Source organism: Rhinatrema bivittatum, chromosome 7 (assembly GCF_901001135.1).
Source record: "Rhinatrema bivittatum chromosome 7, aRhiBiv1.1, whole genome shotgun sequence".
NCBI lineage: Eukaryota > Metazoa > Chordata > Amphibia > Gymnophiona > Rhinatrematidae > Rhinatrema > Rhinatrema bivittatum.
In genome coordinates this window covers 183037072-183051698 of record NC_042621.1, presented here as the reverse complement: position 1 = coordinate 183051698, position 14627 = coordinate 183037072, and the positions used below count along the sequence as shown (strand labels likewise).

The following is a 14627-nucleotide window of genomic DNA, read 5'->3' as shown; positions in this document are numbered from 1 at the left end:
GATGTTGATTTGCAAACAGTAACGATAAAAGCTCAGGTAGTGGAACATGAACCGAGCAGCTAAGTATTTAGTAAAAACAATATAGAACATAAAACTCTATAAAACTATTTATAATTATCTGAATGTCCTCCCCAAAGGCACTAATGCTCTGTCTCAATAACCTGCTATTTTGGTAATAAAACTAAGTATTTTATATTTCTTGCTATTAGTTTGTCAAGAAATGGATGACTTTCTTTTTACTCATGAAGTAATATTGAGTTTGATCGATAAGCAGTATCTGCCTATGATTGTATTCAAATTTGAATATCCTCAGATTTACCTATAGTACTAGATATTTCTCTAGCTCCCACTTCATTATCATGTTCTTCACATTAAATAACACTGATGCTTTTGATCTGCCATTCTGTAAAGATTAGCTCAGGAGCAATGTAATTATTTCCTGGAACTGACAGCAATAGTGTTGATCAATAACATTAAATCTATCCAGACATAACGTCTGCAACTGATGAACTTTGTTTCATACGATTTCTTTAATGGGAATGTTATCGCAAACTGCTTTGCAAAAACATAGCTAAGTGAAGTGTAGAAATAAGGGACAAAATATTGATGAACGACACACTGTATCATCTTGGGTACGTATCGTGTATGGAAACCATGATGAATGTTGAGAGGTGAAATGACTTGTTAAGGTCATACAGTGATCAGATTAGAATACACTGTACAACTATATGCTTTATCTGTTTCATGTCATTCCATTGATTGATTTTCTTACCCATCCCATTGCAAAGCACCCAGAAAAAAATCAGTATAATTCAAGCAATGTGGATACAGTACAATAATCACACTCCGAGAGAGCCATAAAACCACCTGGCCTCCCCAAAACAGGCATGCCCCTCTTGTGGATGCTTTCCAGAGAGTCCCACCTAAGCACAAACCCACAAGCACATCCTTGGCTCTTAGTAAACATCCATGAAATGGTTTCAATATGGTAGGGGATGGAGATGTCTGAGCTGTACAGACGTCTCCATCCCCTACCATAAAAGTCAAGACTGTCAACCACAATATGCAAATTATTCAACAAAGAGCAAACATTTCAATTGATGTCTAAAAGACAGCAGGTCTCTCAACTGGCATAAATATAGCGGTAGCTTGTTCCACAAAAATGGAAATGAACAAAAGACAGGCTAATAGATTGTTACTCGCAATCTAACATTCTTTGAAGAAGGAATCTGCAACATGCTGTCTGTCTGAGAATGCAAAGTTTGACTGGGAACATACTTATGGATTCTGCCTAGTAAATGATCTATCTCAAGCCCATGTAACAGGCCAATGCAATACCATGCACACAGGTTAGTGCACAGGTTAACCTGTAGTTGGACACGTATCCATAACCCCTTATGCAATAAGGCGATTAGTGCGTCCAAACCAGCACATAGCTAATAGCACTTATCACATGTAAATGCCATGTTGATGAGGCTATTAGCTCGTACCCCCTTATGTAAAAAATAAATGTGTGCCTGACGCACACATTTTTACCTTCAAAACTTAAGCCAGCCCTGAAGCTGGTGTTGTCCTGAGGAGCCCCAAAAGTTTACAGAAAAGCAGCAAATACTGCTTTTCTGTGGTTCCTTCGACTTAATGTAAACCTCTCCCCTATTGTGGGAGGGGCACACACGACTAAAGGGTCTCCCAAGGATGGGGAGGAGAGGCTGGAGAAGAAAATAGAACAATAAGTGATAACATAAAACCCACCTTATATAGCTTCAGCAAGTATTGCATATAAAATCAGTGTATGCACAGTTGCACAGTGCATTAGGATTCTTATACTCAATAGCAAATAGACAAATGGCATTATAATAAAAAAGATTTTATTAACATGGAAAAGTGAGGAGAAATAGCTTGCAAGATATAAAAGAAAAATCATTAGCACTACTCTATCTCAGTTCAGTTCACTTGCAAAATACTTCCACCTCCCACCTAAATTCTGGCCAGAATAATAATATAATTTCTGTTTCCTGTCCTTTAGGCAAGCTGCTCCACTGTGTGCTTGATAAAGCCTATGCAGATGCTTGAAATCCTGTGCTCATTTCAGCTGCTGTATCCACTTGCTTCAGGATTGGAAGTCCAAGTTCTCACAAAAAAATATATAAATTCCCTCTCTGCTCTATATAAAATCATAACAAATCCTCGGAATTTCCCTGCAACTAAGTCAGCCTGATACTGAATGTATGCAGATACTATTTTAAATACTGTCCTTCTAGCTATAAATTAAACAAAAGGTCAGGAAATACTTGAAACTTTACACATTTTTCCCTCACTACAAAATAACACACATTGCTTTCTCGGTACTGCTATATAATTACTATTTTACAGACTAAGGCTATGAGGAAACGCTCCAGTCTACCTGCAACTGCAGTTTCCTTTGTGGTAGCAACAATGTGGATATAGTAAGAACTGCACCTCATTGCTATGTCCGTCTGTCTTTTCCTCACTCTGCCTGTCTGACAGTATACAAAAGACAACCTTTCTTTTATACCTAATTTTAAAAAAGTTCATTAGCAATCGATCCCCTGCTCCTCATTGGCTCTGGCCTGGGATTACACCCAAAGTTCTGATTCCAAGAACTGCCCTAGGTCCATTCAACTCCAAAATGTTCCTTCTGCAGAAATACCCATTTTATCCTAGCAATTGTAGCCAGGTCCACTTGGTGTCACTGCAGTTCAGGGGAATCATACCACTTGCTTCCAGCCATAGTGCTCCCCCTTTGTAAAAGAGCCAGAGGGTAATTTAACCTCTGCATAGGTGTGAAGGACTTCTGCAGGCTTCAAAGGAAAGCATTTGCATTGGTCTATCTCTGTCTAACCAACCAAGGTCCTGCCAAGTAATTCACATGTCACCATTTGCTAGTCAAAGCAAGAGCAATATCTTAAGCTTCTGGCTTACATTAATATTGTGGAGGAACCACAGAAAGCAACAATGTGGGAAAAAAAGTTTTGCCAGTGGTCAGGTTAGGAAAATGGATGCTCAATTTTACTATCATCTGTTTTCCTAACAGCACAGCCACGGGTTAGGAAAATGGATGTTCGTAAATTGAGAGTCCGTTTTCCTAACCCACACACAGCCACGTCTCCTGGGCAGGCAATGCTGTGGACATACTAGGGATGCACAATTTATCCCTAGTGCTTCCTTTTTAGCTTGGCAGATCATTTGCCTATTGCATTGAGTGCCCAGGAGAGATGATTGTGTGCGTGTTAAAAAAAAAAAATGTTGTCTAGTTTGGACGCACTTTTTTAGCGTTTCAGTATTGCATCAACCTGTAAGAGTTTAAACACAGTGATTCTCACCTTGTTGTTGATTCTCACACTCAGTGGTAAGGCTAGCTAGAATTCGGGAGATATACTGGAGAATCTCTTCCAGCCAGTTCTCATTTTGCTGCATGTAGTGGGGTAGCTAGTGGTTAGTGCAATGAGCTGAGAATCATGGAAGCCAGCGTTCAAGCCCCACTTCTGCCACTAATACTCCTTCTGACTCTGGGTGAATTACTTTATCTCCTGTTGCCTCAGGTACCCACTTAGATTAAGCTCTTTAGGGAAAGAACTTATTATTTGCCTGAATATTTATTACAATTGTACTGTGTAAATCCAGTAGTGCTATAAAATGTTAAGTATTATTACTCTTTAGGGTCCAATTGACTAAGGCTCTTCTCGCATTCTGTGATTATGGGAAAAAAACCTTTGAGGCAGACCTTTTAATTATTTGATATTACTCTTGTACACTACATTTGGTGCAACTGTTAAAATTCAGATTTCCCAAGCAAGTTACTCTTAAGATCACTATAATATATAGGGCCTGTGGTCAATTTAGGTGTATTTATCCTGGGCGTTTAAAAACTCTTGGTCGTATATCCTATAGATCATTCCCAGGTTCTTTTCTTCCAGCAAATATTAATCAGTACAAATGGACTGCACCACACAGTCATTCCTGATGTAGTTAAAGTAATATCCTAAATTTCCATGTCGACTGTCAGATGAGACTATATTTTGGATAGTAGAATCATTAATGAAACAAATCTGAATTGAACATGTATAACAGAAGTATTCCTCATAATCCTTTTCTATAATTACGTCGCACTGCAACATCAAATGCAGACCTCTAACTAGAAGCTGGATGCTTGAATGTGTTTTAAGGAGCTCATGTGTTAACTGCTTGTTGTCTTTGGAGTTGCCCTATCGCTGCTTCTTTGGGTTCTCTTTCCTTTGAGTTCTTTCTCATTTCCTCATTATGCATTGTTGTTTCTTTAAAAGGGTTTGGATTCCTTATATTGGAAGCCGGATCAAGAGGAATCTGGTTTATTAGTTCAATTGGACATAGAAGCAGCCTTTGACACTGTCAGTTTGAAATATTAAATGTCTGTGTCTCTGCAGTATAAGGGGAACTGTACGTAAGTGATTTACATCATTTTTGAAGGGTAGTAAACGAAGCTATATAGGAGATAACTATTTGTTGTGGAGAGCACTTTCATCAGTGTCCCACAAGGCTCTGCACTGATCTTTGTATTATTTAATATTTATATTCGACCTTTAGGCACATTGCTGGCTTCCTTTGGAGTTGCATATTTTCAGTCTGCCGGTAACATTCAGTTTTTTCTTCTTTGTTGTCTTGATGGCAATTTACTACTGCAATACCTTGAAAAATGCTTCTGTGTGCTTGACGGCTGGCTGACTAAGAATGAGTGCTCTTATGGACTGGAAAGAGTTCGAGAAAGCCTAGTAAATTTTGAATTTGCAGGTGTGACTATACTTATCAAATATGAAGCACAAAACTTAGCTGTCATGTTAGATTCTAATTTAAGTTTTAAAGAGTAGATTAAACGTGTGGCTAAAGTAATGGGGGGTTTTATGTTTTGTTTTTTTTTAGTTAAAAATGTTAAAACCATTAAAACGATGAATCCCAATAGAAGATTTTAGAACAGTGTTATAATCTCTAGTGACAGGGCAATTGGATTATTTTAATAGCCTATATATAGGCTTACCAAAGAACCAGCTTCAGATATTACAATTGTTACAAAATGCAGCTACACAGATGCTTACTGGTCTTAAGCTAAGAGATCATATTACTTGGAGAACTCAATTTAAGATAATTTAAGATAATTGTTACAGTTCACAAATTTCTATTTTCTGAAAATTCTTGTAATCTAGCAAATCTGCTGAAAAAGCAAATTTCTGCCCTGCTTTGTGATCATCAAGCCAGAATTTATTAGTAGTCCCTAGGATACGGGTCTGTGAGAGAGACTACAGGAAACTACCTTAGGAGCCGATGCAATAAGATCGCGTAGAAAGCGGGCGCCGAACAGTCAGCGCCCACTCTCTTAATGTGCCCCTGGCGCCCCCAAGGGGGGGGGCGCCATGCAATATTAAAATTAGGGGGTCGTGTTAGCAAGGAGGCTGTCATGAAAACCAACGCCGATAGACTCGGCGTCGATTTTTCCTTAGTGGCGAATGGTAGTCACAAAAACCGAAACCGGGTTTATCGGTGTCTGTTTTCATGGCTGTCCGCCAGTAAGGGAAACAGACACCGATAAACTCGGCGTCTGTTTTCGTGATGGGGTCCAACTGTCAATTTTTAAAAAAATTTTTTTTACTTTTATTTCTTTTATTTTTCATCCTACTTAATATCACAACTCCCTAGGGCTTATCTAACCCTTCTAGGCCCAGAGTTCTTATATTCTGGTGAAGGGCTCCTCCCTTCACCCAGGATTCCTTGTGTGTCTGGATCTTAATGAGGACCGAGTGAAACAGTTGTGCCCAGCTCCTTAAGGGGCCGATGCAAGACGGTGCACTGAGCCGAACGCTCTGTTAACCTGCAGTCGGACGCGGGTAGAATAGGCGCTAATCAATCCCGTAATGCAATAAGCCTTTCAAATTGTCTTGTCCCTGTGCTCTTGAGCCTTCTGTCCTGCCGGCCGTAGGATCTCCAGGTGACGCTTCTTCGTCTTGGGAGATGCCGGCAGGGGACTCCGGTCCCTGCACTCCTGAGCTTCATGACCTGCCAGCCTTTGTGGAGCTCAGGATGACATCTGGCTCTGTTGTCGAAGTTCTGCCTCGGTTGGATTCCTCCCTGCGCTTGTTCTGCTCCCAGCGTGGTCCGTGACCAGCCTCTTCGGGATGTGTAGAGCGCGCAGTGGGACAGGGTGGTACGCGACCAGCCCATTGGGTGCGCCTGTGAAAGTGGGTTGTGTAGGGCACCCTGAGAGACAGTGCCAATGTCTACTCTCCAAGTTCCTTGTCTTGTTTGGGATGCCGCTGCATCAAGCCCTTGCCTGTGATGTCTTCGTCCGTGATGCCGTCGCATCAACCCTTGTCAGTGATGCCATCGCATCAACCCTTGTCAGTGATGTCTTCGCATCAGTCCCTCGTCTGCGATGTCTTCGCATCAGTCATAGTCTCAAGTCTTCTATGTTCCAAGGACTCTGTCTGCCCTCGTCCTTGTTCCGGCCTGCCACCCCTTGCCGTACCCAAACGGCAGGTCCAAAAGGGCTTGGAACAGTCGGAGGACCGTTCATCAATCAACATTGCATTGTTGGTTGTCCAGGGTGTGCAGGCCCGGTTGAGGGTCAGACCTTGTGCCCAGTCCTTGTGTCTGCCATGTCTTGCCATGTAACCATGCTCGCACCAGCTCACCTCCCATTGTCTGGCTTGGGGCTCCTCCCTGGGTCAAGCCGTGGCCCAAGGGCTCACAACCCTGTTTAGAGATGACCGCGCCTCCGTGCCTCGGAGCGTGACGGCCGACAGAGGTCTCGCTCGTAACATGTAAAATCATCATCAATAAGTCTGGCTATTCTTTGACCAATTACAATGTATCCTATTTGGGGCTGGGGTTGCCTGGTCAAATTTAGCAGATTAACACTAAAAATCAGCACTAACTAAGTCTTTTTTTAAAAACAAAATCCAAAAAGCTGAGATCCTCCTGTGCCCCCTCCCTCCAATGCAAAGGCTGACGTTGTGGTGGTGGAAAGGTTCAACAGCTCCCCACCCCTTAAATCCTCCCTTCCTCCCCATTGATGTGGGACAGAAGTGGAGGAAACCATCCTCTCGTGACCCCTCTGACTTCCCCATCTGAAAACATTACCCCCAGTCCTTAGCCCTGAATACAAATCACACTCCCCGCCAAGCTTTCAGTAGAAATCTCTCTTCTCTCCTGCTGACACAGCGGCCAGCTCCGTGGCACATCCAGGCCTGACTGCCTCCAATAGACTGAGGATATGAGCCTCGTTTCCTGGGCTGCAGGGTGCAGCTCTACAGCCTTAGCTATGGGACCAGTCTAATTCTGAAATGGTATTTCAACGGTTTTTACACTTGGGACAAAAATAGGAAAGCTAACTTGAGGAAAGAAGCACCTTTCACACTGTCGGCATCAATTCAACATATTAACAACCTTCCCTTCATTTTAAATACTGGGTTAATTTTCTAATGCAGACTGTTTATGTCTGAAGGCCAGTGCTAATTTTTATTGTTCTGGATTAAGGTTCTCGTGTAAAAATGCTTTTGCATATCCTAATAAATAGAATCTATGCTACAACAGGCAAAAATCTTATTTCAGCTTAACTTTTCTTTCACCACTTTATTCCCTCTCATGCACTTGCATTTCACATTTGCATTCTCCACACTACATGAGCCGGCATCCTTTTCTTTCTAGATCAAGATATCAACTGGAAAACACTGTCCTCCGAATCCTAACTCCTCCCTCCAGATAGGATATTTTGCTCTGTATTGTTCATTGACTGGTGTTGGGCCATGGTAAGGTGGAGAGTGACATCTTATTGTACGCAGTGGTGATGTTTGTGAAAAGGAAAGCTCCTCCTTTATGTACAGCAGTGGTGACAAGGAATGAAGGCAAGGCAAAGCATAGTGAGTATGATGGATGATTTTTCCCTTTACACACAGGAGTCTTCCCTGGCCTACGTAGAATAATTTCCATGTGGTAATCATAAATATATTTATATAAATAAATAAAACCTCTTTGTATAAACATTTTTAAAATCTACATCGCTCCGTCATACAAACGTGTAGTAAGTGGTGATTCATCAAGAAGAAAATAAACATAATCATAATATTAAAATGTCTTGTCCTCATTTCCTTTTCACGCATGAATCCTATGGCATAGGGGTTCATAAGTGGGTTTGAACGGGTTTGAATGAGGCAATACAGTGACTGCAGCATGAAGATATTTGTTTGCTTTCTTGCCCTTTGTTAAAGCTGATTTCCTGGCAGGAGTTTTCTTCAGCCAGATCCAGATGGTGATAACATGAGGAGAGCGACTGCGTGTTGCAAAATAGATGAGGCTCATGCATATTATGGTGAACCTAATAATGTATTACGAAGACAATTTTCAAAGGCATTTACCTAGATAGAAAATTAGGCATTTACCCAGGTAGAGTGGCTTAGCTGAAAATTATCCTTAAAATGGCTAAAAGTTCACAGGGCTTTTTTTTCAGCAGGCATGCCTTCAGCCAGGTTAAAAAAAAGGACGTCACAGGAATGTGTTAAGTCAGGGAAGTAAACAGCATGCATGCATTCACATTTTCAAATGTACATGAAAATCTGGTTTGAGCAAATTTAGTTTTCTTGAATTGTTGGCATCTTTGCAAGCTTAAGCTATACTGCTCTTTATTGAACCAAAAAAATGTTTGTTATGGAGCATGGGCTCTTGAAACTCTACGGTCCTTCCCTCAGATGTGACCGACTTGAGGTCCCAAAAGTTCATTTGCTACAACAGCTTTCTAATTGGTCTTATAAAAGGTAGCACAACCTGCAAGGATTCCAGATTTCACCCGATTCATTGCAGCTACTAGAACTCTCCATTTCTTGAAATGCTTAAAGGTGAATTTTAAGATCTGCGCGCAGGAGCACGTATGCACATTTCCCTGCTCGTGCTCATAGACGCAGCGATTTTATAACATTCGTGCATATATGCATGCCTGGCATATAATCGGCTATACACATGTACATTTGCGTACAATTTTACATTGACGTGTACATTTATTTATTATTTTTATTTATTTAAATGCTTTTAAAATATACCGACATTCATAGGACATATCATGCCGGTTCACAATCAACTTTGGAAAGCGAGAAGGAGAAATTACAAAAAACAGGGAGGGGGGAGGTGGAGCAGGAATGTAATGAGGAGAGGATGGGGGCCAGGTGACAGTAAGTGCAGAAGATGCAGGAAGGAGAAAGGTAGTGAAGAGCTAGGAGAGAGAGAAATTAAGAGGAACTGTGTTAAATAATTGGGTATAAACATTAACAATTTACAGAGTCAGCAATTCCATACAATGCAACATTAAACAAATTTACAGAGTCAGCAATTCCATACGAGGCATCAACGGGATAAGTGGGAGGGGGGGGCGGGGATGTGTCAGTGGTAGGGGGATTAGGTCTGGTTGGGGTCAGGGTAAGCTTGTAGGAAGAGCCAGGTTTGATGCCTTTTTTGAAGTTGGGTAAGGATGGTTCAAGGCGTAGGGACGTGGGTAGAGAATTCCAGAGGGAGGGGCCGGCTATGGTAAAGGCTCTCTCTCTAGTGGTGGAGTGGTGTGCTATTTTGAGGGGTGGGATGTGTAGGGTGCCAGCCGTGGAGGCTCTGGAGGGACGATTGGATGTACGGAAACGTGGTGTTTCCTTGAGCCATTCTTGGTCGTTTTTGTGGAGCACATTATGGAGAATTGTGAGGGTTTTGTATTTTATTCGGAATGGGATGGGGAGCCAGTGCAGTTCTTTTAAAATGGGTGAGATGTGTTCTCTTTTACAAGTGTCAGTGATGATTTGTGCCATGGAGTTCTGCATGATTTGTAGGGGTTTAATTGTGGAGTAGGGCAGGCCTAGGAGGAGTGAATTGCAGTAGTCCACTTTTGATAGGATTGTGGACTGCAAGACCAGGCGAAAATCTGGAGGGTGGAGAAGGGGTTTGAGTTTTTTGATGATGTGGAGTTTGTAGAAGCCGGCTTTTAGAAGGGATTTGATGTGTGGTTGGAAATTAAGGTGTTTATCTAATATAACACCTAGGTTTCTTACAGTTGGCAGGAGGGGGTGGGTTGTGGGGGGTGTTTTAGTAGTAACCTGTGAGGTAAACTCAGGTTTGTTGGAGATGAGGATGATTTCAGTTTTTGCTGTGTTAAGGGCGAGTTGGAGGCTGTCTAATAGAGAGTTAATGGAGGCAAGACAGGATTCCCAGAAATTCAGGGTTTCTTGGAGGGTTTTTTGCAAGGGGATGAGGATCTGGACATCATCGGCATACATGAAAAAATTAAGACCAAGGTTGGAAAGGAGATAGCAGAGGGGGAGGAGATATATGTTAAAAAGGGTGGAGGATAAGGAGGATCCTTGGGGGACACCCTGGAGGAGGGGTATGCGTGGGGACTCGGAGTTGTCAATGTTGACAAGGTATTCTCTATGGGTGAGATATGAGGTAAACCATGATAGAACAGTGCCAGATAAGCCGATTTCTGATAGCCGGGATAGGAGTATTTGGTGGTTGACAGTGTCGAATGCAGCAGAAATATCTAGTATAGCAAGTAAGTATGAGGTTCCTTGGTCCATGCCTATATGGATGGTGTTGGTGACTGCAAGAAGAAGGTTTTCCGTATTGCCACCTCAATCACGTAAGTGGGGGGATTTTAATAGATACACGTGTCAACGCAATTATCTGTTTCCCCGGTTAGACCCAACCCTTAAAACCCCGCTGACTAGCCTAGTTTTTTTGTTTTGTTTTGTTTAATGACTTACACGCCATCCATAGCAGAAGTAAAGTTATGCAGATAGGGACCCTGGCGCACGCTGGTGTGCTTAAATACTTATGTGCTGCTTTCATTCATATTTCCTGGAATGCCCATGTCTCGTCCATGCCCAACCCCTTTTATGGAAAAAAAATTTACGCACGTACCAGGAGATATGCATGTACCCAGGTGCCTCTTAAAATCCCTGCGGCACATACCAGGCCAATACACGTTCATAATTCCCGGCTTTGGCACGCGTAGGGCTTTTAAAATTCACCTGTTAATTTTTATTTTGTAGTTTTCTACATATATTGGTGAAACTGGCAGTCTTTTTGAGATGAATCAGTTTACGAAGGTATGTTTTGGTTTGCAGGGAGCTGTCCTTCATCCCTTGTGAGTGCAGAGAGAGGATGGAAGAAAAGCAGCCAAACCCTTATGTAAAGGTCAGCAGCAGCAAATGTATTCTGAAGTAAGTATAGCTGTGTGTGTGTGTGTGTGTGTGTGTGTGTGTGTGTGTGTGTGTGTGTGTGTGTGTGTGTGTGTATAGTGAAAACAAACCATCATTATTTGGGTTGTCTGGTGCATATCTCATTTAAATGTTAAAAGCAAATAAAAGGAAAAAAGATAAATTTTATTTAATTAACTAATTAATACAAAGCATATCAAAACGTAGAGAAACTCTCCATAAACGACATCAACAATCTTGCCTGGCAGCTACAGTATATGTGACTTTTCCCATTGGCCAACTCTAGAGAATGATATATACACCTTTCTATGGGAGAAATAGCCACAAATAATGGAAAAAACACAGCTATCCATGAGAGAAACAGCCACTTCACTTAGTGAAGTAAAAAGTGGTAGGAAAATAATGCTCTTACTTGCTCAAATCAATACCAGCACTGTCCCTCCCTTTCCTCCCTCTTGCTACATCTCATCCTCTTGCTTATTGTCTTTGCCTCTGACCCATGGATTTTCTTCCCATCCCATGGGCATCTTCCTTGTTGTCCCTTGGTCCCACGGCTAATAGGCATTGGAACGGGGTGGGTCACAGGGGCCATGGCCCTGCCCCAAAATTGAGGCTGCTAGTGGCAATGACTCCTCCCACTCTCCTTTTCCTAATTAAAACATTTTTAAAAGCACATGGAGGCCCTTTTGCTCGCTTGCCCTTTACAGTCTTGGTGGCAGGTGGGACGACACATTATTTCTTATCCGCAACCCCCCCCCCCCCGATGGCCCAATCCCCCTCACTCGCCTTCCTTGTTCTGAAAGAGGATGAAGCTTACAGCCTTGCAACATTTCGGGCCGCTTCCTCTTTTGGCTGCTGGTATCTGAATTACATCCTTCAGTCACCAGCAGGTGAGAAGTACCAGCAGTCAATTCGCAATAAAAATCATAAAAAAGGATGAGTCACAGGATTGACAGCAGAGATAAGCAGCAGCATCAAAAGAAATACAATTTAAACTTCCCTTACTCTGGAAAAACTTGTCAATCTTTTATTTTCCTTCTCCAAACAACCCTTTTGCATTAGTCATCCATCATATACAAGCTCATCAGATGAAATTTAATGTGGATAAGTTCAAGGTGATAAGTTCAAGGTGATATGTATTCTTTACAGGAATGTCGGTTATATAAAAAATTCAAAATAAAAATAACCCATGCTATAGTTACACAATGTTAGGTTCCATATTAGGTGCTACCACCCAGGAAAGAGATCTAGGCGTCATAGTGGCTAACACATTGAAATTGTCGGTTCAGTGTGCTGCGGCAGTCAAAAAAGCAAACAGAATGTTGGGACTTATTAGGAAGGGAATGGTGAATAAAACAGAAAATGTCATAATGCCTCTGTATTGCTCCATGGTGAGATGGCACCTTGAATACTGTGTACAATTCTGGTCGCCGCATCTCAAAAAAGATATAATTGCGATGGAGAAGGTACAGAGAAGGGCGGCCAAAATGATAAGGGGAATAGAACAGCTCCCCTATGCGGAAAGACTAAAGAGGTTAGGACTTTTCAGCTTGGAGAAGAGACGGCTGAGGTGGGATATGATAGATGTGTTTAAAATCATGAGAGGTCTAGAACGGGTAGATGTGAATCGGTTATTTACTCTTTCAGATAATAGGCTAGGGGGCAGTCCATGAAGTTAGCATGTGGCACATTTAAAACTAATCGGAGAAAGTTCTTTTTCACTCAACGCACAATTAAACTCTGAAATTTGTTGCCAGAGGATGTGGTTAGTGCAGTTAGTATAGCTGTGTTTAAAAAAAGGGTTGGATAAGTTCTTGGAGAAGAAGTCCATTTCCTGCTATTAATTAAGTTGACTTAGAAAATAGCCACTGCTATTACTAGCAATGGTAACATGGAATAGACTTAGTTTTTGGGTACTAGCCAGGTTCTTATGGCCTGGATTGGCCACTGTTGGAAACAGGAGGCTGGGCTTGATGGACCCTTGGTCTGACCCAGCATGGCATGTTCTTATGTTCTTAAGGAACTCTAGATAATGCTACAGGATCTCCCACACTGTGGTAGATGGAAGTGTTCTGGCTAATCGAGTAGGAATAAGGGCATGGTAGATGCCTCTGTATTTTCAGAGGGCAAGCAGAACTAATCAGCCACACAAGTGGAGTCCCCTCAGTCTTTTTTTGACCATGGACAACAATAGACGTGTTTGCTTCTCAACAATTTTTGTTTTGTGATCTGACCTCTTCAGTTTGTTCCTGTTATTTCATCTGTCTTCTTAGAGGGCAATTTTTTAAAAGAATTAACTTGTTGTAAATGGCTACTTACATAAGTAAAATTGCCCACCCTGTATGCAGGTAAAAATATGCATGTTACACAATGCATGTACTTTCATCCACATTTTCATGGAAGCATATCTGGGATAGATTTAGGCTCCAGGAGAAGTCAATGTGTGTAGTTTTGGCTGGGAAAACGTATCTACAAAAAAAGTAGGTACTTTTTTCCTTGGTGCATAATCAGAGGGTAAAAGTATCTGTGGATTTTGCACGTTCACACACTTCTGAAAATTGCCCCTTAACGTCTTTGAATTTTTAATACTTCCTTTTCTGAAGCAAGCTCTTTACCTTACCCCAAGAATTGTTTTCTCTTCTTGGTGAGTATGGTGATCTTGGTGGGCCTTTTTTTCACTGTTATTTCATCTTTTTATATTAGTCTGTTTTCCTCACAGGGTCTGAGAAGACCTGTGGCTTCAAGTGTTGTCTATGCTGCAGTCAGAAATTTAGACATGATAGCTAATAAAGACCATCCAGCCTATCTGTTCTCCCAAATGGGTTTTTTAATTTATTTTTTGGCCTCGGCCATTAATACTGAGACCCGGCTGGAACGGTATCCAAGAGTCCATACAAAGCCATCAGTATTGTACCCTTGGTGGCTCAGGAGTACATGTCCTTTCCTACTGAGACTGCCTGAATTTTGGCCACAGCAATATTTGAGAGAGAGAGCTGGACAGGAAGATACTTGAGATTAGGGATGTGAATCGGGTGCCCAATTGTTCCCGCTTTCGGGATCGTCTAGCCGCGGGAAAATCTCATTTTCCCGCGGATCCCCATTTGTTTTTTTTGTGAAAAATTGTTTTTCAGGTTAGTGCGCGCTAACGAGAGTTAGCGCGCGCTAACAAAAATAGCAAAATTAACAAAAAATAACAAAAATAAACCCGAAAAACAATTTTTATGAAAATTCAGGGGGAAAAGTGATCTTTTCTTTTTTTACCCGATATATTAATGAATTTAGAAATATCGTACAATATTTCAATTCGCAAGAAAAACGATTCACATCCCTACTTGAGATCCTCATTTGACACATTGGAAGTATAGAGGTGCTGGCTTCAGTACTGTCTGT

The 14627-nt window shown here is 41.7% G+C and overlaps 1 protein-coding gene across 7 annotated transcripts in view; it reads left to right on the top strand.

Moving 5' to 3' along the window:
• The window catches only part of RASSF4 (Ras association domain family member 4), a 150834-nt gene that overhangs the window by 51896 nt on the left and 84311 nt on the right, over positions 1–14627 (top strand). For 6 of the 7 annotated variants that reach the window (XM_029609609.1, XM_029609610.1, XM_029609605.1 and 3 more), the window contains exon 2: positions 11145–11240. In XM_029609609.1, the coding sequence (XP_029465469.1) occupies positions 11182–11240 (59 nt within the window). In that variant the 5' untranslated portion in view covers positions 11145–11181. Of the gene's footprint in view, positions 1–7888; positions 7908–11144; positions 11241–14627 lie in introns of those variants that run through there. The other variant, XM_029609607.1, reaches the window with a different exon arrangement.